The sequence below is a fragment of the Lynx rufus genome, unplaced genomic scaffold, assembly GCF_022079265.1.
Source record: "Lynx rufus isolate CCGP_SWC_20201006 ecotype Redwood Valley unplaced genomic scaffold, mLynRuf1.p SCAF_14, whole genome shotgun sequence".
Classification (NCBI taxonomy): Eukaryota; Metazoa; Chordata; class Mammalia; order Carnivora; family Felidae; genus Lynx; species Lynx rufus.
Genome location: NW_025814828.1, coordinates 12826290 through 12849582, shown reverse-complemented (window position 1 = coordinate 12849582; position 23293 = coordinate 12826290). Strand labels below are relative to the sequence as shown.

General features: G+C 42.9%; 1 protein-coding gene across 1 annotated transcript; it reads right to left on the bottom strand.

The window, feature by feature from the left end:
- Window positions 1–13502: 13502 nt before the first annotated feature.
- On the bottom strand, window positions 13503–14351 carry LOC124509651 (E3 ubiquitin-protein ligase SIAH1-like). Its single transcript, XM_047076365.1, has one exon. It carries the CDS (start codon window positions 14343–14345, stop codon window positions 13503–13505), a length of 843 nt encoding a protein of 280 aa, XP_046932321.1. The 5' UTR covers window positions 14346–14351.
- Window positions 14352–23293: the final 8942 nt, after the last annotated feature.

Genomic DNA, 23293 nt, shown 5'->3' with positions numbered 1-23293 from the left:
TGGGGGAGAAAGTGTGTTTGTGTTTTGTCTGGCGAGTGGTGCTGTTCTGGTAGGGAGCAAGGATCCAGGTAACCCGGCCTTCACTGTGATGTATGAGAAGGCTGGCAGGGCACATGCGATAGTGATTTTCGGGTAAAAATGGAGTCATTCTGTGAGCTGGAACTCAACCACAAGTTTGGGTGCGGCCCAAGTTTCTTTCAGTTTGTCACCCTGCTTATTTTTAGTTACAAATAAAATTAAACAAGTCCAAGACTAGGGATGGCAAGTAAGGCAGGCGGGCAGAATTTAAGGGGGAATAAAAAATATATATGTATAGATTAATTGAGCTGAAATTCACATAACCTAGAATTTACCAATTTAAAGTGAACCGTTGAAGGGTATCAAGTATGCTCCTTTTCGATGTCCTTGAGAGGACAGCTGTTGCGCACTGGAGCTTTCTGATACTGATTTAAATATTTTAACTGCTCAGTTAACTTTCCTTGTGTGTGGTTGTCTTTGGCCCTTTAACTTTTTCCTCTTCGTGCTGTGAGGTGTTACAGCGTTATTTTGTAAGACACTACAGAAAATTCATCCTGCAAACACAGGCAGAAGTGAAAGGAGTAATTCTGGTAAATAAAAATATTAAAGAGCTTTAGGGCTCCAAGAGGCTCCAAATGAAAAGCCCACAAGGTAGGTTAAAAGCCGGAATGGGCCTCATAGAAAGCGGGACTTAAGCACGGGGGGGGGGGGGGGGGGGGGGGGCAGACTTTAACATCACAAAGGGGCGGGTAGTCTGGCTTAAATGGAAGTTTTCAATTGTGATGATTATGATTTCTAAAGTCACTTATCACTGAGTGCTCTCACTGGGGGTTAATGATGCATGTAAATAGGACCGGAAGTAGGGTGCTTAAAAACCGTAAACTAGTCTTTCTGTCGTTGCTCCGTGAGGTTTTCCTCTTTTGGAGACACTCCTTGAACCTGGAATCCGTTGAAGGCTTGGTGGTAGGTAGTAGTAGCGGAGCAGTTGTGGGACCTGAACACATAGGAAGTTATTATAAATCGTTCATTTAAGAAATCTGTCTTGAACCCCCAGCATGAGCCACACATGGTGTCAGGTGCTGGGGGAAATGAAGGCGAGCAGAATTTGCCCCTGTAGGGGCCCAGAGCAGGCTGCCCCAAGATGGGCCACTTTGGCATAAAGATTATTTCTAGTGGAAAGTAATCCAAACCCAGCAGATGTGGGAAAAGCTCTCTGCTTCCCCTCAACTTCCAAAATTCACATTGGAGAGAAGAGCGCTGTTAACAGAGACCCCCTTTTACCTAAAAACCTTATCTGCATAATAGGGCAAACTTGTTTTTCAAAACATCTCCTTTTCCTTCCCACTAATGGTCTTTCTCCCCTTTGTGTCCTCAGGCCCCTCCTCCTTTCCTTAGCTAAACTTCAAGTTGCCTCCTTATCTTTGGAATTTCCATGTCTGTGTGGATTCTCCTTACGTATGCTATTAAATTTGATTTATTCCTGTCAATCTGTCTCATGTCAGTTCGATTCTTAGTCTGGCTAGAAGGACCTTGAAGGGCACAGGAAGGTCTTCCTCCCCAACACCCCCAAAATATGTCTCATTGGTATAAGGATTATTTTAGGCTGATTTTAAAGAAACAGCAGACATAGGAAAAGCTCTGAAAACTGAGTAAAAGTTATCTTTTGTGTACTGGAAGTATACAATGTTAGTAAACTGTTTGTTTTTCTCCTATTAATCTGTCTTTTATTACAGGGGCTGTCTTCCAAACCAGGCCTTGATGGAAATATAACTTGAACTGGGTGAATTGCTTTTTGCCACCCAGCTTTAGTTTTTAAGGTTCATGTCCACGAAGACCTCTAAAACATGGTGGCAAATCTATGGATGCCATTCCGTTTTCTCTCTTCCGAATGGGGCTCCCTTTCCATCCTGGTAGCTTCCTTGGTACTACCTTCTCCTCTGAGAAGAATACTGGTGACAAGTTGGGGAATCCAGGTGGCACTGTGTGGTGATGTAGTGCCTCATTGTCAAGTTTGAAACTTCTTATCTTTTCCTTGAACAAGAAATTGTCTTGAAAATAGATGTATTGCTTTGATTCGTTTTCCCTGGGAGGGACTATGCTTTCAGTTAATACTCTGGGAGCATTCGATATTGAGAGTAAGATAAAAACCTAGAACATGGGAACACCTGGGTGGCTCAGTCGGTTAAGCATCTGAGTCTTGGTCCCAGCTCAGGTCACGGACTCGCAGTTTGTGAGTTTAAGTCACACTTTGGGCTCCGCGCTGTCAGCTTGGATTTCTCTCGCTCCCTGTCTCTGCCACTCCTCTGCTCACTCTGTCTTTCTCTCTCAAAATAAGTAAATAAACTCAAAAATTTTTTTTAAATTAAAAAAAAAGAATGAAGAAGGAAAAAGCATGATTGCACTTTGTTGTTCAAAGGAAGCACTATCTAAAGCAGGGGGTGGCAAACTATAGGTGTAGGCTAAATCCCAATCTATTTTTGTCAATAAAGTTTTATTGGCACATAGCTGCGCACTTTTTTTTTTTTTTAACTGTTGTCTGTAGCTGTTTTCCTGCTACAGTGACAGAGCTGAGTAGTTGTTGGAGACCCGTAAAGCCTAAAACATTTACTATCTGGTGCCTCACAGAACCAATTTGTTGACTGTTATCTAAAAGGAGTGCTGCGAGAAAACTTCTTTACAAGTCTCTGATGGAGTCGCAGCTTTCAAAATCTTTTTTCTGTATAGTGAAGATACGTTCTTTCAAACATTTTAAAAGAATTCCTGACATGAAGTTCCACGTTGAAAGACTACAGAAAAATCTCTCTTAAGCTTCCGTCTTCAGCCACCTTGTTCCCTTCCCTAGAGGCTATTGTATCAAATGGTTCTGGGTCCTTCCTGCTACATACCATGCAGAGAGGATTGTTTCACCATAATGTTTAAGCAGCATTCTTATTTCAGAGGAAACTATATTTCTCTATTTAGTGGAAAAAGAATAATTATGAAATACCAAGAAACGTACAAGGGAAAGGTCAGTACTCGGTTCAGCTTGTGACAGGTATTGTGCACGCACTGTGGGCCCAGCCCTGAACTGATGCAGCAGACAATATGGAAGACCTATAAGATGTGGTCCAGCTGGGCAAGGGCCTAATACAGGGCTTGAACCGAATCCTGAAGGGAGAGTAGGAGTTGACCAGGTGCATCTTTGTTATCAACATTAGCGGGACCAATCATTGGCTACCCCAAACATTTCCTAAGGATGCTCCTGAGACACAGTGTGAGCCCACTTCCTCAAATAACACTGCTCAGATTTGGAGCATCCTGAAAATTGTGAGTCATTGTGAGGCCACTAACAGGGCAGAGATGCTTTGGTGGTGAGAAACCCAGCTTCCCACCCCAGGTTTTAGAAGAACTCCACGACCTTTTTTTGTCTGCCCTTCTCTACTCCAGCTGCCTATAGACCAGCGCTATCCCAAAAATAAAACATGAAAAAATAAAATAAAATAAAATGTGAGCCACATGTATTATTTGAAATTTCCTAGTAGCCATATTCAAAAGTAGAAGCAAGTGAAATTAATTTTAGTTGCATAATATTATATAAACTTTAGTAGTATATTATATTATACTACTAAATGTATTAATTACACAGCACAGCTCTAGATTCTATATAAAGAGGATGTACAGATCTACCACTCGCTCATGGCAGAATCCCTGGGTATATGCCACAGAGCACAAGTATATATATTAATATCTCAATGCATCTCATGTTGGGTTATGCATATTTTTGTTTGGGGTGCAAAGGGGTTCAGGAAGGCTCCCCCAGAATGTGCCACTTTGGCCCGTGGATTATTTTGAACTGAAGTCACTTGAGACCCTACAGACTCCAGAGGAACTTTTGTCCCTCCCTTAACTACACAAAATAATCTAAATTGGGGGGGAGGTCTTTCCCAGAATAAGGGTTATTAACAGAGATAAGTTTTATCTGAGTGACCCAGGTGTCTGGCAGGGCAAACATCTAATTAGCAAACATCTGCTCTTATTGCCCTGTGAAGTGCATTCCTTTCCTCTGAAGTCTCAGAACCCTACCCCTTCTCCTTAGTTCAGGGTCACATACAGACCTCATTTTGTCTGACCGTCTTTAGCAATTTCCATGTCTATGTGGGTTCCCTGAATGTATGCCTATTAAGTTTGGTTTTCTCCTGTTAATTTGACTTATGTCAATTTGATTCTTAGTCCAGCCAGAAGGACCTTTGAGGGGACAGGAATTCCTGCTCCCCAACAAGGTGAAACCAGTATAGTGCAGTCATGTGTGAGACTCACTATAGGATTTGCTATTCTGCCTTCTTGCTGTGTTTTTTTTTTGTTGTTGTTGTTTGTTTGTTTTGGGGTTTTTTTGGTGGCTCCCCAGGTGCTCTAGCCCCCCTACCTTTGCCTCCGGATTTTGAGAAAGTGCTTCCTTCTCTCTTCCTTAGAATTCTCCAGATGTTATATAGAGTTCTTTTTCTTTTCTTTTTTCTTTAAAATTAGGTAGCTAACAGTGCTGCAATATTGGATTTCAGGAGTGGAATTCAGTGACTCATCACTTACATACAACACCCAGTGCTCATCACAAGTGCCCTCCTTAGTACCTGTCACCCATCTAGTCCATCCTCCACCTGCCTCCCTCCATCTATTCTCAGTTTGCTCTTTATCATTTAGAGTCTCTTGTGGTTCAAGGGCTCAGTTGGTTAAGCATCTGACTCTTGGTTTGGCTCAGGTCACGATCTCACAGTTTGAGAGTTTGAGCCCCACATCTGTTAGCACAGAGCCTGCTTGGGATTCTTTCTCCCCCCTCTCTCTCTTCCCCTCCTGCTCTCTCTCTCTCTCAAAATAAATAAACTAAGTAAGAGTCTCTTGTGGTGTGTTTCCCTCTTTCCTCTCTGCTTCCCATATGTTTATCTGTTTTGTGTCTTAAATTCCGCATATGAATGAAATCATATAGAATTTGTCTTTCTCTGATTGACTTATGTTGCTTAGCATAATACCTTCTAGCTCCATCCACATCATTGCAAGTGGCAAGATTTCATTCTTTTTGATGGCTAAGTAATATTCCATTGTGTATAGACACCACATCTTCTATATCCGTTTGTCAGTTGATGAACATTTAGGCTCTCTCCATAGTTTGGCTACTGTTGATAATGCTGCTATAAACATTGGGGTGCATGTACCCCTTCGAATCTGTATTTTTTTCTCCTTTGGGTAAATACCTACTAGTGCAATTGCTGGATTGTAGGGTAGTTTTATTTTCAGTTTTTTTTTTTTTTTAGGAACCTCCATACTCTTCTCCAGAGTGGCTGCACCAGTTTTCATTTATACCAACAGCTCAAGGGGGTTCCCCTTTCTCTGCATCCTCACCAACACTTGTTGTTTCTTGTGTTGTTGATTTTAGCCATTCTGACAGGTGTGAGGTGCTATCTCATCATGGTTTTGATTTGCATTTCCCTGATGCTGAGTGATGTTGAGCGTCTTTTCATGTGTCTGTTAGCTATCTGGATGTCTTTTTTGGAAAAGTATCTCTTCATATCATCTGCCCACTTCTTAACTGGGTTGTTTGTTTTTTGGGTGTTGAATTTGAGAACTTCTTTGTAGATTTTGGATACTAACCCTCTATCAGATATGTCGTTTGCAAATATCTTCTACCATTCCCTAGGTTGTCTTTTAGTTTAGTTGATTGTTTCCTTCACCGTGGAGAAGCTTTTTATCATTATAAAGTCCCAATAGTTCGTGTTTGCTTTTGTTTCCCTTGCCTTCAGCGACATGTCTAGTAAGAAGTTGCTGTGGCTGAGGTCAAAAAGGTTGTTGCCTATATTCTCCGGTAGGATTTTGATGGTTTCCTGTCCCACATTTAGCCTTTCAGCCATTTTGAATTTATTTTCCACGTAGAGTTCTTAAAGAGAGAAAAGACACAGGTTAGTTGGGTTTGCTGTTCTAGCATTTGTCACTCCACCCAGAACCACTGTAGGGGAAATTTACTTGGTATGTTCTTTCAGATCCCCTTAAGAACATTTGCAAGTAATGGATATTTTTTTGCATTCAAAGGCGAATAACACTGACAGTAAAATCTACTAATTGCCAATGTAGTACTTCTACATTCTTTTTTTTTTAAGTTTATTTATTTATTTTGAGAGAGAAAATGAGCAGGGGAGGGGCAGAGAGGGAGGGAGAGAGAGACTCACAAGCAGGTTCTGCACTGCCAGCACAGAGCCCAATGCGAGGCTCGAGCTCACGAACCATGAGATCCTGACCAGGGCTGAATTCAAGAGTCAGATGCTTAGCTGACTGAGCGACTCAGGTGCCCCTGCATTCTGTCTTTAAAAAAAGTTATCTGAATATAGTTGTCACACAATGTTATATTAGCTTCAGATGTATAACACAGTGATTCAAACATTTTTGTCCTTGATATGGATATAGTTTAGAAAATAGCAGACCCCCTTGCAAACTTAAGGTAGAAGCTACTGGTGACAAGCAAATTTGGTCTTTCTAATCATTAGGATGAGAGAAAATGGAACTTTTAAAGAAGGAATGCTGAGACATATGGATAATTCAATTCCTCAAACATTAAAAAAAATTTTATGTGTATTTATTTTGAGAGAGAGAGAGAGAGCGAGAGCAGGAGCAAGGGGCAGAGAGAGAGAGGGAGACACAGAATCTGAAGCAGGCTCCAGGCTCTGAGCTATCAGCACAGAGCCTGACGCAGTGCCCAAACTCATGAAACGTGAGACCGTGACCTGAGCCGAAGTCGGACACTTAACCGATTGAGCCCCCATCAAACCCCATCAAACATTTTTTTTAGTCAACTTTGCCAGTAGGGGGCTAGGCAGTGACTTGGAGCCCCCTATGCAGGGAATTCAGTCTGATGTCAAGGGCAGTTAGGAAGAGATTCTTAGTTGTGTAACATCTGATTCTTTCAAGTGCTTCAATGGAGAGATAGAATAATGTCATGGCATCTTATTGGGGAGGTGATGACATGCATGTAAGGCTTTCTATGTTACTGAGACAAGCTGCCCACACATGTGGATGTGTACAAGAATGATTTGCTCCAACCTAGAATAGAGTTGGGAAGATTTATGGAACTGTGACATGTTTTATGAAGGGATTCCATAATAGCAATAATGGGACTTTCAGCTGTTGGATGAACAGCGGGAAATGCAGTCATGCTGTGCAGATGGGAATTTAGTAAATTCGCAAATTGCACTAGACTCCCTTTCCACAGCTCTCCTGATTCCTGCCTGCTTCTGGCTTGATAATAAATAATTGTGGGGCACCTGGGCGGCTCAGTTGGTTAAGTGTCCGACTTGGGCTCAGAGTTGTGATCTTATGGTTCATGAGTTTGAGCCCCATATCAAGCTCTGTGCTGACAGTGCACAGCCTGCTTCGGATCCTCTGTCTCCCTCTCTTTCTGTCCCTCCCCCAATTGCACTCCGTCTCTCTCCCCCCAAATAAGCATTAAAAAAATAAATAATTTTATATTAGTACAGTTCTTTTCTAATCTAAAAGCCATCATGAAAAATGGCTTGTAGCAGGTGGGGAGCCCCTAATGCTAATGACCAATCAAAGTGGTTTTAAAATGTCAGTCAACAAAGGCAAACCATAACAGTACGGGAGAAAATCCTTTAAGTGGCTATGGAAAGGATGCCTTTCTAATGGCTATGTAAATGATGTTTTTCTTAATTTGGAAGTGAGATTTAATGTTTATTGGACATTTGGTTCAAATCTAGCATTTCGTCTAGTCTGTTGATCTCAACAAGTACATTTCAATTCAGACTAACCCCGTTTTAAGTGCTCAGTAGTGGTTCTCTCTGGCATGCCAGACTCCGTGGGTGGGGGCACAGAAGTAGGAAGCTTGGTGTCCAGAATACATCCTTAGTAAAAGTGTATATATGTTACTTCTGTCTTTAGCAATGAGAGGAATATGAGGGCAAGACTAACCTTAACTTACTATTTGTATCTTGCAAAGCTAGGACTCGCCAAAGAGTCAAAGTCCCCTTCGTGGAGAAGGCACACCTTTTTATTCAAGAGAAAATGGAGCTGAATTCTCAGAGTAAACTGCCTGGCCAGGGGTGGTCTCCCTGAAAAACTACTGAGCTGAATTAGAAGGCAGCTTGCACTATCACAACAATTTCTTGATCAGAGTGTGGTAGGGTTTTTCTGAATCCATTTTCTCTCTGTTTAATCTGGAGCCAGACAGTATGGATTGGCTAGTTTTGGAATAGCAGTTATTTGCTCTTGGCATCTTTCCAGTCTTGTAGAAAAAGGCCAGCTTAAACTCAATTCAACTCAGGCAGAAAGAATTCAGAAAACAAAGGAAAAATAACATATAGCCTAGAACATCACATGGGAATACAGCACAAGTCAGGTAAATGCTTGAAGTATTTTTATTTTGTTTTATCTTGTTTTCTTTGTTTAAAATTTTTTTTTTTAATATTTATTCATTTTTGAGAGAGAGGAAGAGACAGAGTGTGAGCAAGGGAGGGGCAGAGAGAGAGGGAGACACACAGTCTGAGGCAGGCTCCAGGCCCTGAGCTGTCAGCACAGAGCTGGACGCAGGGCTCGAACTCACCAACCATGAGATCATGACCTGAGCCGAAGTCGGACGCTTAACCGACTGAGCCAACCAGAGGTCCCTCTGCAATTCTTATTCTATAGTTTACTGCTTTTGTTCAACACCATGTTTTTAAAAGTCTATCCCCACTGCTGTATGTACATTTAGTTCATTGCTTTGGGCTTCTGAGTAGTATTCTTTCCTCTGCATCCTTCACATTTACTTACGTATTTCTTTGGTTGCATCCACCTTCCGGCTACCACAAACAATGCTGCACAGAATGCCCTTGAACATGTACCCTAATGGAGCTATATGGACGTTTTTCTGGAACGCACATATCCAGGAGTGGAATTGCTGGGCATTAGTGAATAGGCACGCTTAATTTAGCCAAAACTGGCCAGGTTGCTTTTCTGGAAAGTGGCTGTAGCAGCGTGTCCACATTCCCATGGGCAGGTGAGGATTGTGCTAGGTCCCACTGTATTTGTCAAGTATTATTCACTTTTCTACGTTTTGCCCATTTGCTGGGTGCAAAGTGGTATCTTATTGTTGTTTTGACATTTTCCTGATTATTTGTGATGGTAAACCGTTCTGATTTCCACCTTTGTGGATTGTCTCTTTTTAATCTGTTTTTTTTCCTTTGATATGCATACCATAAACTTTACCCAATTAAAATCATTCGTTGGCTTTTAGTATATTCACAGTGTTGTGCAACCATTACCGCAATCCTTTTTAGAACTTTTTCATTGGCCCGAAAAGTGGCTATTCCTTTAGCTCAAGGAGAACGTTTAGGTTGGGCACTCCCTGTGACCTTGCTGGTTGTACAGGCCTGGACAAGAGGTCCGTGGACTCTGACTGTGCCGAGGCCCTGGTTTCTGCCTTATACAGCATGGCTCAACTTCCTTTGAAGTATGTGAACTTCCTCAGTGTCCTTCCATGAATTCTTCTACAGCCCACGCCCTCACTTCGTGCTTGTTGTCAACATTGGTTTCTGTTTGCTTGCAATCAAAAGAACCTAAACTAAGTCAGAAATTTAGGGTTTGCAAGCAACAGACCCTAGAATGTGGAACTGATTGAGTTGTAGTGAATGGCAGAGCCCTTCATCTTTTCTATAATAAAGAGCAGCATGGGGCACCTGGGTGGCTCAGTCAGTTAAGCATCTGAACTTTGGCTCAGGTCATGATCTCGTAGTCCATGAGTTCGAGCCCTGCATCGGGCTCTGTGCTGACAGCTCCGAGCCTGGAGCCTGCTTCATATTCTGTGTCTCCCTCTCTCTCTGCCCCTCCCCCACTTGTGCTCTGTCTCTTTCTCTCTCAAAAAGAGAGAAACATTAAAAAAATATAATAAAGGGCAGCAAAACTGTTGATCAAATTATGATTCGTTTCCTCTTGGGACTGTGTATCTACTTGTAAAATGTCTAGATGTTTCCCAGGGTGAGCTACTTTTCTGCTTTCTTGAGGTACTTTGAGAGGGAGAGCTAAGCTTTGCTTCAAGATGATCCAGCTGAAAGTAGAGAACAAAGCTGGTGCACAGCTTCATGAAGAAAGCGTCCACCCTGGCCAATGATCTGATACGTCACAGGTCTGTCTGCCAGGCTCCCCTAGGAAGTGGGCCGCTATGATGGTATTGTGCTCAGCAGGGGAATCCTCTCACTGCCCTTTCTCGCATGGGGTCTGGAAGACACTGGGCAAAGGAAATCCAAAGGGCACCACCTCAGTTATTCAAGGGCCTCTTTTCACTGCTGGAGAAGCAAATCAACAAGTGGACATTTACAAAAGATGATCCAGGAAGATCATGTCCATGCTTGAGATGTTGCTTTTCTTTTTTCCTTTTTATTAAATATTTTTGGTCTCTCTCTTCTCATGTAGTATATCAGATAGCATGCAGGCCACAGATTGCAAGACCATAAGACACCACATCTCATCTTGCCTGAGCCATGGACATCACCAAGAGATACTTGACTTGGTAGCTCAGGGGGAAGACTAGCTTGAATTTTTAATTGTCTTCTAATGGGGAAGGGGGGTTTCAGTTCATTTTTGGTTTTATGTGGAGTAACTGTATTAAGTTAGGTGGTACCATTTAAAAAATGTGTGTACAAGAATAAAGGTGTGTGTGTGTGTGTGTGTGTGTGTGAGCATATAAACTACCAAAGATAGACTGTGGTATACATTTATTATTTTGTCTTCCCAGAGCAGGGAAGAAGACTGCATCAGTCAGGTTTCTGCTGTGATAATGCTACATAACAACTACCCGCCCCATCCCAACGGCTTATAAAAACATGTACTTATTTCTTACTCACGGGGCAGCCTTTGGCTTCTAGCTGCGGGTTGGTTTTTGGCCTGCTCCATGTATCACCAGTGGCTACTCAAGGCACGTTCTTGCCATTGCCAGTTGCAAAAGTGCAAAAGAGGCCAAGTCAAACCCTGTGAGCACAATTAAAGCCTCTGTTTCAATTCCATTAGCTAAATCATTGAGGGTTGCAATTTATTCTCTGCCCACAGTAAAACCCTAGTAGAGGAGGGGAAGACAGGTAGAATTGAGGACAAATAATTCATTCTACCACATTCCCTTTTTTTCTGAGAAGTCAACCGTGTGGCCTAAATGTGTTTTTGCTCTCATCCAAAAATAATGGATACGTTTATTATCTATTCAGTTGCTCATGTTAGAAGCCTGAGCCATAAGAGAAGGTCCAGATTGGGAAGGGAGGAGCATTTGTTTAACTTCAGATATATTGAGTTTGAGGTGATTATGGGATAGTCAGAGAAATTACAAGACTGTTGGCTATATAGATCCAGAGCCAAACCATGCTGGTTGTCTACATTCCTACTCAAACTCCTCCAGGTTTTATAAGTGGGGCTGCTGATGAGTGTTAAGAGTTTCTTAGAGTCCTCTCCACTAAGGTGTCCTTATGATGTAACTCTCATGGAGTTATTCTGGATTTTGAGCCAAGATTGGTCCCATTGCCTTTCATATATAACTCTGTGAGTTACTAAATAGCAACATCAGGGTCCTCTCTGTGAAATTCCCGTGCAGATTTTTATTACTTCAGAGAAGTTTTATGACTGAAGGGCTTTGGCAAGTAATATTTTTCAATCTAGACCTGCTTTAGTCCACCATTTGTAAAGATGCTCCGGAAAAAGAAGTTTCAGTCATCATATCTTGTTCAAATTGTCTGTATTGATTAATGGTCTCTTGTTTGCTTCCTTTTGCTTGTTGTATTTATAGCTCACATTACTTATAATTGTTGGACAACATAATATGGACCAGATGGCTTCATTATTCTATGTTTCACATTTTGAATTTTAAATGTTGTGTTGAACTGCCTGTCTGTGGCCAGCTGTGTCCTGGAGGAGATATGGGGCCAAACCATAGTTCAAAGATCCCAGGCCGGATATCATGGACAATAAGTGCTGTTGAGGTATTAGCATTTGAGGTTTCCTCTGATCCCTCTGCCCTTGGAAATTCAGACTGGAAGGCCAGGGGGAGAGAGAGACTGTGCATCAAAGGCCTTCTGAATCACTCAGCCGGCCTATGATTGCATTGTGTTTGAAAAGGCTCTTGGAGCACCTGGGTGGCTCAGGTTCAGCATTTGACTTCGGCTCGGGTCATGATCTCACAGTTCGTGAGTTCGAGCCCTGTGTCGGGCTGTCTGCTGTCAGCACAGAGCCTGGTTCAGATCCTCTGTCCCCCCTCTCTCGGCACCTCCTCTGTTTATACTCTCTCTCAAAAATAAATAAACATTAAAAAAAAAAAGAAAAGAAAAGGCTCTTTACCAGTAAGCTCACAAAATTTATTGTGCGTTAGGAATTTTAAGTATAGTTACTAATATTTTAAAATAAGAATATCCGTCAGGGACTGGCCAGGAAACAGATGATACACTCAAATAGGATAACTGAAGAATGGTTCCATAAAGGACTATCTACAATAGTATGGGTTAAGGAAAAGAAGGTACAGTGAAGTAACAACAGTCTTTTCTGGCCTCAAATTCAGACTAAAACGTTGGCTCTTCTTGGGTTATGAGCCTACTGGCTTTTGTACTGGAACTTACCTCATCAGCTCTCCTGGATCTCAGGTCTTCAGACTCAGACTAGAACTATACATTAGCTTTCCTGGGTCTCCACCTTCTCCAGCTTGTTGACTCATCCTGCGAATCTTAGGACTTAGTCTCCATAATTGTATGAGCCAATTCCTTATAATAAAGTGCTCTCTCTCTTTCTCTCTCTCACTGGTCTCTTCCTTCCCCCCCCCCCCACACGCATGCACGTGTGCACGCGCACATGCACACAAAGTTTGGGGGCACACACACAAAACAAAAACCTGATATTTTTCAACAGTACGCTCAATCTACAACACAAATTCAGAATGATTTTACAATGCTTCCTTTCTTAATACAAAAGATGCCTATCTTGGGGCGCCTGGGTGGCTCAGTCAGTTAAGTGTCTGATTTTGGCTTAGGTCATCACCGGTCATGACCTCACAGTTGGAGCTCTTGGGCTCTGGGCTGACAGCTACAGATTCTGTGTCTGGAGTCTGCTTGGATTCTGTGTCTTCCTCTCTCCCTCTCTGCCCCTCCCCTCACTCACACTGTGTGTGTGTGTGTGTGTGTGTGTGTGTGTGTGTGTCTCAAAAAATAAAATGTTCAAAAAAAAAACAACACAAAAGATGCCCATCTTGGGTGTGTGTATATATATACATATACATATATATATTTATTTATTTCATTGGTTTACTGTTGACTTATTTTTAAATATGTTAGTGTTACTACATTCAACTGTTTCCTGTGTTTAACAGCCTTTCCTTTTATTCATCTTCATGTGTCTAGCTTCCACCCACCAAAGTTTCAGGTCTGCAGGCAGATGGGTGACTTTATTCTATGTGAAACTGAATGCAGTGGTTTTAAACGCTGTCCAGAAAATGTTTGATTGCCATTTCAACACATGGAAATAGTTACATTGATGCCTAAATTGTCATTTTCTGCAAAAAGCTGTGCAGTGCTGGTGTTAAAGACTAGGCAGTCGCTCTTCCCAATGGCTGTTGCAATTTTCTCATCAATAGATCTCGGAGTCGCTTCCCAAGCCAATCGCCGCCTATCACCATTTAGTTCAAATCTATAAGCAAAATTTTCAGCTTGCTTGCGTGTTCCTATCAGCTGTGCGATTGCAAAGAACTGCTGGTGACCGTCGTAGTTTTCCTGTTTCTCCAAGACCAACAAGAAGTGAAAGCCAAAACAGGACTGCAGCATCACCCAGTCAAAAGCACCAGGAAGATTAATTTGTGTAGCAAGGAAAACGACTTCTTCTCCCTCTAGGGTTATAATGGTCTCATGGTGATGCATCAGATGGGGCGTTACAGTATCCAGAGAGCCTTGCCATTTACAGGAAGTACCAGGGCACGGGCACGGATAAGGCCTAAACTTACAGCGGTCTTCGTGGTCTGCTTTTGCAGTGTGTCGCAGAGTTTCCTCACATCCAGAAGAGGCATATTTACAAGGGAATAGCAAGGAATCGCCCACTTTCTCCAGAGCCAAGTTGCGAAAGGATCCCAACTGGCTCAGGCAGATTGGACAACGTGTGAGCTTTGGGCGACAACTGCCACAAACAAGATGGCCACCCTGACACTGAAAAATGGGTGGTAACACAAAGTCAAAGCATTCCTCACACTCAAAAAGACTCATCAACTCATTATTGGTTGCGGTTGTGCTAGCCAGGGCAGGCACCTTCTTGGGCGGCGAAGGTGAGGCTCCAGTAGGTGTAGGTGCAGCCCTGCGGCTCATTTCCGTTGGCAGAGAGCGCGCCTCGGACCCCGGTCCTGGCTCAAACGCGCTCCATCGCCGCCGCGAACTCCCGCCACCGCGGGCAGCGCCACCGCCTCTTCCCCGTGCCGGCACCGACCGGCTGCCCCGGGCCGCCGCTTGAGAGTGCGCCCCCAAACGACTGGCTCCCCAAGGGCCGCCGCCGCCGTCGTCGTCGTCGAGGCGCGTTCTCGAGCACGCCGCCGCGTTCAGGCGCGTTCTCGAACCTGCCGCGTTCTCTAACCACCACGCACTGCGGTGGCCGCCGCGAGGAGGCGCGGCCCCGCGCCCGCAGACCGGAGGGGGCGGGCTGTTTTTGGAAGAATTGACCCTTGTCTTCCATCCCAGAAACATGTTCTAACTTTCCATACATTCAGGACACCTTCCCCAGCCCCCCCCCCCCATAAGTATAGATAACAAAAGTCGCCTGCAGTTATGTTCAGTATTCTATGCCTTTTATTTGAATATCTGGAAGTAATATTCACTTTATTATGCGACTTAAGCAGCAAATAGTGCTCATTTAATCACTTAGTAGTCTAAACGTTTGCAACATTCCAAGTGTGTCGTTTTTTTTTTTTTTAATTTTTTTTTTCAACGTTTATTTATTTTTGGGACAGAGAGAGACAGAGCATGAACGGGGGAGGGGCAGAGAGAGGGAGACACAGAATCGGAAACAGGCTCCAGGCTCTGAGCCATCAGCCCAGAGCCCGACGCGGGGCTCGAACTCACGGACCGCGAGATCGTGACCTGGCTGAAGTCGGACGCTTAACCGACTGCGCCACCCAGGCGCCCCCCAAGTGTGTCGTTTTGAATACGGAAATTCTTTTTGCTCTGCTCTGAGAATTACTGAAAACCTCTGATTCATAATTAGGTTGAAGAGAAGGAAAAGTATTAAAATTAGATTAATCAATTTTATATATAACTTACATAAGTCATGTGTAACTTTTGCATTTGATACGTACCATTGTCGCTTTGACAGAAACCCCCTCCCAGCTTTTGATTTCATCATGTAGCAAAGACTTGGAGGGGATGGGTTTGCGATTTGAATCAAATTGTCTTCATAATTTCTGGGTGAGTCAGGATTATATGTTCAATCCAGAGTTACTCAACAATCAGTAATGAAGCTGCTTGGATATCTAATATCCTCCAGCACCATTCCCCCCACAACCACCACCTCAATGCTTAGAGAGGAAGAAGACTACTTTCAAATAGTAAGACTCCCAATGAATAAGAATGATTGAAAGATGTTATCAACATTCTTTGTTGTTGTTGTTGTTGTTGTTGTTGTTGTTGTTGTTTTTCATGTTTTAATGAGATTTTGGTCCAGTGGAGTAAGATAGCAGATGCCATTCCAATTTATTACTTGGGTTCCCCTACAGAAATGGTTCTGGAAACACCAACAGGTTTGTACCGTTACATGAGGCAGAGGATGTTTGGAGATGAATCTTGCAAGTGAGAGACAGGGAAGGAGAGAGCACTGATTAGTTTTCTGTCTTCAGTCTGGGTCAGCAGTCACCTGCTCCTTTACTTTGTTTTAACCTCTCCTCTCTCTTGCCAAGGGCGAATCTGGTTTTATTTAGAGAAGCCGTGTCCAAACCAGAAACTACATAACTGCGAAAGATGCCTATTTTGGGGAATTATTTTTCTTGATACCTTTATCTAAAATGAAGCAGATGTGAGAATGTGAAGAGAAAGTCTCAATGTGATATGTTTGGGGGAAGGGATGACAGGGTTAATTTTCAGTATATTTTAATTTAAGCAAGATGTGAGTTGGCTCTAGTCACATAGGTGGAATGGGGCTCCTTTGTGGCAGTGGATGTCAACCCAGGCTACACATTAGAATCACCTGGGGTGGTGTGGAAAATGCTAGTGCTTCAGCCCAACCCTCAAGAAGTTCTTAATTGGTTTGGGACTGAGCCTGGGCATTTTTTTTTTTTTTTTTTTTTTTAATTTGAGAGAGAGAGAGAGGCAGAGAGTATGAGCAGGGGAGAGGGGCAGAGGGAGAAAGAGAGAGAATCTTAAGTGGGCTCCACACTCAGCACAGAGCCTGATGTGGGGCTCAATCCCACGATCCTGGGATCATGACCTAAGTGGAAATCAAGAGTTGGATGCTCAACCGCCTGAGCCACCGAGGCGCCCCAGGCCTGGGTCTTTTTAAAAGCTCCTTAGTGATTCCTTAGGGCAGCCAGTGTTGTGAACACTGTTTGGGGGAGATCACCAAGGGTGTAGGGGGATCAGATTTTTTAACGACGTGTGAAGCAAAATCAGCAAGATTTGGCAAGGGATTGCAAAATTGTGTGTCACTAGTAGACATTTATTTTAATATTTTTTTAATTAAAAAATTTTTTTTAATGTTTATTTTTTAAGAGACAGAGAGACAGCGTGTGAGTGGGGAAGGGGCAGAGAGAGAGAGGGAGATACAGAATCCAAAGCGGGCTCCAGGCTCTGAGCTGTCAGCACAGAGCCTGATGCGGGGCTCAAACCCATCAGCGGTGAGATCATGAGCTAAACTGAAGTCAGACGCTTAACCGACTGAGCCACCCAGGCGCCTCAGTAGACGTTTATTTTAAATCATCTTGTTAGGTAACACCCAGTGTCCAACTAGTTAAGTTTGTGGGGTTAGTTTTTTTCTAAACTGACTTTTTCATCCTGAAATAATGTTTCCATTAAGTGAAGTAGAGTGTCATTATCTCGCATGTGTTTTATTTAAAGTCCCGTCTTGACCTTCCGAAATACAACTGTTTAGAAAGACCTGACACAACACGGTCAGCTTTCAGATTGTGCAGCTATGCATGCCTGCCACTGTTATCAGGTGATTACTGCAAAACGTGATCTGAAAAATAGTCATTTTTGGGCCTTCTTTCCTTCCTAAAACATACGTGACCATGTTAGTTGCTTCATGAAAAAATTGTTGGCTCTTATTTCAGCCTTAAGTTATAATTCATGTTATAAATTATAAAGTTATAAATTATAAAGTTATAAAGTTATAAAGTTATAATTTATGTTGGAAAACAAACCTTTTGGGACTTATTCAGTTGTTCATTCATAGGGTACAGGGGATTACAGATATTTCCAGGGCCTGCTAGGCCTCTCATTTTCCCCAGCTTCCAAAACAGTTCTGCTTAAACATGTGCAGATTAAGCCAAGATTAAACTCATGCTTCTGATTATTCTTTATTATTGTTTTTTAACTGACAAGTATTACATTGGCTATGTTTTTGTCACTTTCCTCTGATGTTCCAATTACCCAGTCATCAAAGATCATAATGAAATAAAAAGAAAGGACAACATTAAAAAATCATTTCTATCACACTAGGGTGTTGACATATGTGATAAAACTAGTGTTCCAACCTGGGAATGAGCCTACGTGATTCATAGGTCCTTTTTTCCTATGAATTGAGTCAAATTAAAAAAAAAAAAAAAAAAGGAAGGGGTTGTGCCCAGCTGGCTCAGTCAGTAGAATGTGCAACTCTTGATCTTGGGGTTGTAAATTCGAGCCCCATGTTGGATGTAGAGAGTACTTAAAAATAAAATCTAAAAAAAAAAAAAAAAAAAAAAAAAAGGATGATGCATCAGTTGGGATTAGTTTGACTGTAACAGAAGCTCCCAATAGAGCTTTGTGCTTCTCACTTTAAAGCCCTAGCGGTGGTCCTTCCAGGGCTTATGTGGTGGTTCTGTTCCACAAAGTCCTCAGAGGCCCAGGCTATCTTCAACTCTCCCCTCTGCTATCTTTGAGGTCTGACCCTTATCCTAATGGTTCAAGATGGAACTAGAGCCATCACATCAACATGTTAAGCAGCAGGGTGAAGGAAGAGGTGATGGGAGGCAGGGTAGGGGAAAGAAGGAGCAAAGGTGAGCTCTTGCTCTTAGGAAAGATCCTCAGATAAGATCATACAATGAGATCACATTTATAACTCATTGGCTAGAACTTAGTCATATGGCCAACCTAGCTGAACAGGAGTCTGGGAAATGGAGACTTTAACTGATGACTGTGCGCTCAGGTGAAAATCAGCAGTTATAAGACTCAGAGAATGGACATTAGAATTGGATCAACAGTCTATGCCTTAGGTGGCTTAAGTTGGATTGGATCGTCTCTGAGAAGTTATTTTCTGAGGTTGAATTCTGCTCTACAAACTTTTAGTTTTTCTCGGAGACTCCCCTGTACACACAATTACTACTCAATAACTTTTCAGGATTTCTTCTCTATCTGCTTTCCTGTGGGACCACCATGGAATAAACAAATAGAAGTTCATAGAAATCAAATTTAGAAGACACCATCCTGCAGAGAAGTGTATTTTCATTCCAACCTATCTCTTCTTCACATAGACAGTTTATTCAGTTGTCTCATGATATGTATTTTTTAAAGATTTATTTAATTTTGACAGGGAGAGCACAAACAGGGAAAGGGCAGAGAGAGAAGGGGACAGAAGATCCGAAGCGGGCCCTGTGCTGACAGCAGTGAGCTTGATGCAGGGATCAAACTCAGAAGCTGTGAGAGCCGAAGCCGAAGTTGGACGCCACCCAGGTGGCCCCTGTCTCATGATATTTTTATGAGAATCTTTCTGGGACTGATATCACAAGATGGACAAGGTGTAACCCAAATGGAGGGATTTGAGAAATGTCACTAAAGGCCTTCCTACAAAAAAATAATCCTACAGCTTTCCCAACACATCACCTAAGATCACACCATTAATAACACATTGCTTTCTAAAATACAAAGTATTTTGGGGGAATTATAAAGCATTAAGCTTTTTAGCTATTGATACCTTAATATGAGTTAGTTCATTATATACATGAGATCCAGCTGGAATAGGAAATTTGAGACGTGATACGGAGGGAGATATAAATTAGGAACATGACAGGAAGACCTGGGTGAGGCCACAAATCTCTTCATATCTCCTAAGTATCCCCCATTCCAATGTATACCATTGCTTTCTACTGAAATACAAGGACACTGGTGGGAATGTTAAAGGGGATTGCCAAAAGAATGGGAGATGGCAGAGCAAAAAAGACAAATATCACCACTTCAGGCTCCAGTTGAAAAAGATGTTGCATACTTAGTTTTACTTGGTGGAAATCATTATTTCATGATCTAACACTCATATACACTTAAATAAAAGTAAATCACGTTTTGAGACCAAGATTTTGTGAAAAAAAAAAAATCATACTGCATTACTGGAGACTCTCACTTTGCCTGAAGCCAAGGTATCTGAATTCAATATCACTTTCACAGACACTTCCATTCCCGATATTGGATTTTTCCTTTACTTCTGTTGATCAATGGGAATTTGTTTGTTAGCCCAGACTGAAAGTGATAAAGTTCATTGAGATAAGTAAGCTGTCAAAATGGAGGGAAGAAGCATTGGAATTAAATGTCATCTACTATGTCAGCAAGTAGTGATACATATCACTTGCATTTCACTGGCATGTTTATTCTTTGCCTTCTCTGCTTATGTTCATTAGGTTATAAGGATCCTTCTGAAACCATTCCCAGAGAACAGAAGAAGCCAAATCAACCATGCTGGGTGATTTGAGAGCAAGTTAGTTGTCCTATGCCAGGTGGATATTATAGAGGACTAGCACCACCAGGGGCTAGTGCAGAACAGTGTGGGCTGGAGAGGTCTAGGTTATTTGTCATAGCAGATGAAGTTAGTGCACCCCCTACACCCCCAGGCACTCCCCATTCCGGTACCCACCAGTGCTAATGACTTCTTAGCGGGAGCAGGTTTGTGCTTTAGCCCTGTGCAAGGCAGGTGAGAAGTGGCAGGGACCGAAGGCCCCTGTGAGCTACCCGCAACCAGTGATGAATGGGGTTGATGGATACATGTCTCAGCTTCCCCATCTCTTAAGAGGCCTGTTCAATATCATCTCCCTGAGATCCTCAGTAGGATTAAGCCTTTTTTGCTCACAGTAATAAGCTGCTCATGAAGGCATTCTATTTTGTTTTCCTTCCCTTTTCCCTTTTATGTTCCCACTACCCCACCCGAGCTTCCTAGGATCACCTCCCAAATTAGCTACTCGCATTCAAATCCCTGTCTCAGTGCTTCCTTCTGGTGGATCCCCACCTGAGGCTTAGGCAAGATAAGTAAGTGATAGAAAGCAGAAGAAGACATACAGCATATCAGTGGTAGAAGCTGGACTTCAGTATGTAGAAACCAGGCGATGCTTTACATAACTTACTCCTCAGGAACTTCAGTGAAGGATTGTGAGAACAGTAGTAGGAGACATGTACTCTAAGTTCAGTTAGATCGATGGACTTAGAGATAATTTTAGGCATCAAAGTTCTTCACAAGAGCACTATGGTTGTTTGGAAGTCTTGCTTGTGGTAGTCACTGAGACTACTGTCCATGGAGATTATTGTACATGGGAGAAGGAGATAGAGAGAAAGAGCGAGAATGTTCTACATGACTAGATTGAAATTCGGAGCCAGAGAGTGGGGAGATGATCCATTCAGGATGAAGAAGAGACAATCACACATGTGCACAGGAGAGAGAGGAAGAGATCGGGGAGATGGGAGAGGCCTTTGCATTCTCATGTATGACCTCTTCTTGCAAGCTCTTCAACCTTGAAAACATTATATTAAACCCCCAAAGTGCTCAGGATGAGTGGATGCCTTGTAGGAAGTGGTGACGGGACTATGCATCCGGGGAGACTTGGGACAGACCAGAAGTGGTACAGCTGAACATTGCAGCCTGAACGTAGAAATGCCAACTCTGGGAATAAGCCGAGACCACGGGGAGAATTTAGGACTGTTCAGGCAATGACATTGGCTGAGGTTCGTGCTCCTCTCTCTCTGGCCTCCTAGGTGCCAGGGGGCCACAGCTGACATCTTTGAGATGAGTTGAGCATCAGAAAGGGGAACTCGGGAGGTGGCAGGAGTTCCTCCAAAAACCTTCAGCATTTTTCTTTTGAGTCAGTTAACTATTGTTCCTTCCTGGAACAGATAATCGGTTTAAATGGTTTTTGGAATTTCCTCTGGCTTGATTTATGACTCTGTGAGAGGAACCTGAAGTTGTACAGTTTTTGGTGACTTGGAAGTTTTTATTGAAAAATTCTAAAGAAATAGGTTTTAGCTGACTTGGGGTTCTGTTTTTAGCATTTCATCCAACAACTGTCTAATTCTATTTTATCTTCCGTATAATTGTTAAATATTCATTTTCTTCCTGTATCTGAAATTCATGAGTCATATTCTTTTCTGCATTTTCCAGGATTGATTCTTATTTTCAGCCTGAAGCGTCTTTTTCTTTCCTGTTTTTCCTTTCCCAAGAGCCTTCTTCGCACTCAAGTTTTCTCCACCCCTGAGATCCCAACAATCTGCGTGGGTCCTCTAAGACCATGGCTATAGGACTCCGCGGTGTTCCCGGTGGGCACGGTCGCTGTCCCAGAGCCGGGTTTTTCTGCTCGCGCTGTCAATCAGACACCGCCCACCACGCGGTCAGTAGGCAGATGCTCCTCCTTCTGACGCATCCCCCGAGGGGCGGGGCCGTATAGCCTGACGCTGCGTCGCGTCGCCCACCGTCCCTCACCGCGCGTCGTTTCATCACGCAGGCGCATTGCAGCACCTCACCTCATCGGAAAAGGCGGAAGAAGGGTGAGTACGGTACAATAACACATTTTGAGAGAGAGCGAGAGCAACAGACCATAGTCGCATAACTTTTGTTACAGTACATTGTTGTAATTGTTCGATTTTATCATTAATTACTGTTGTTCATCTCTTACTGGGCCTCATTTATAAATTAAACTCTATCACAGGTATGTATGGATAGGAAAATCATAGTATATATAGGGTTGGGTGCTGTCTACGGTTTCAGACATCCCCTGGGGGTCTTGACACGTATCCCCCAAGGATAAGGGGGAGACTGCTGTATTGTTTCTGCTTGATTTGATTCTGGACTCCTAAAAAAAAAAGCATTTCTGTTCAGAAATGTGGAGATTTCCTGATGCCGCCTCCTCGCTGGTTTTCCTCTGACACAGAGTCCGGAAAGTCTCAGGTGCTCCGTCCTGGGGACGCTGTGCCCCTCACCTCCCTCATGGTTGCAGAGAGCAAGCTTTTCCCAGAGCTCCCTCCGTCTCATAACCCTAACCCTTTCTCAGTCCTGGCTGTGGGCTGCCTCAGAAATTGAGCTGGGATGTATAGTGGGGGTAAAAAAGGAAAAACCTGCGAACTCACTTCCAGGTCATCCCTTAAGACCTGGGTTCCTTACCCAGTCCCCTTGCTCTTTATTCACTGTAGTAAGTGAAATAATGTCCCCCCGCCCCCCCCCCCCCCCGCCAAGATGTCCACCTTCAAAGACCTGGAATCTGTGAATACGTTACCTCACATGGCAGAAACGACTTTGCAAACCTGATTAAGTTAATGATCTTGTGATGGGGAGATTATCCTGTCTTATCTGGGTGGGTCTAATGTAATCACAAGGGTCCTTGTCTGAGGGAGGCAGGAGAGTTGGAGTCAGAGGGGATGTGATGACAAAAGCAAAAGTCAGAGTGATGTGAGGAAGAGACCATGAGCCAAGGGATTCAGGCAGCCCCTAGAAGCTGGAAAGGGAAGGAAAAAGATTCTCCTCCAGAGCCTCCAGAAGGAACACAGCTTTGCAGACCCATTTTAGGTTTCTGACCTCTAGGACTATAAGATAATATGTTTAGTGTTGTTCTGAACCACTAAATTTATGATAATTCATTTCAGCAGCAGAAGACAGCTAATATATCCACCTTGCAGAATCTTCTGGTAGTTGCTTTATGTATCATGTCTAGAGTTTTTTTTTGTTGTTGTTGTTATAATCAAAGAGAGAGATAGACTGGAGTGTCCTTCATCTTGAGTGGAACCAGAGGCTGTTATTCTTTTTTTTTTAAAAAAAATTTTGTTTAATGTTTATTTATTTTTGAGACAGAGAGAGACAGAGCATGAACAGGGGAGGGTCAGAGAGAGGGAGA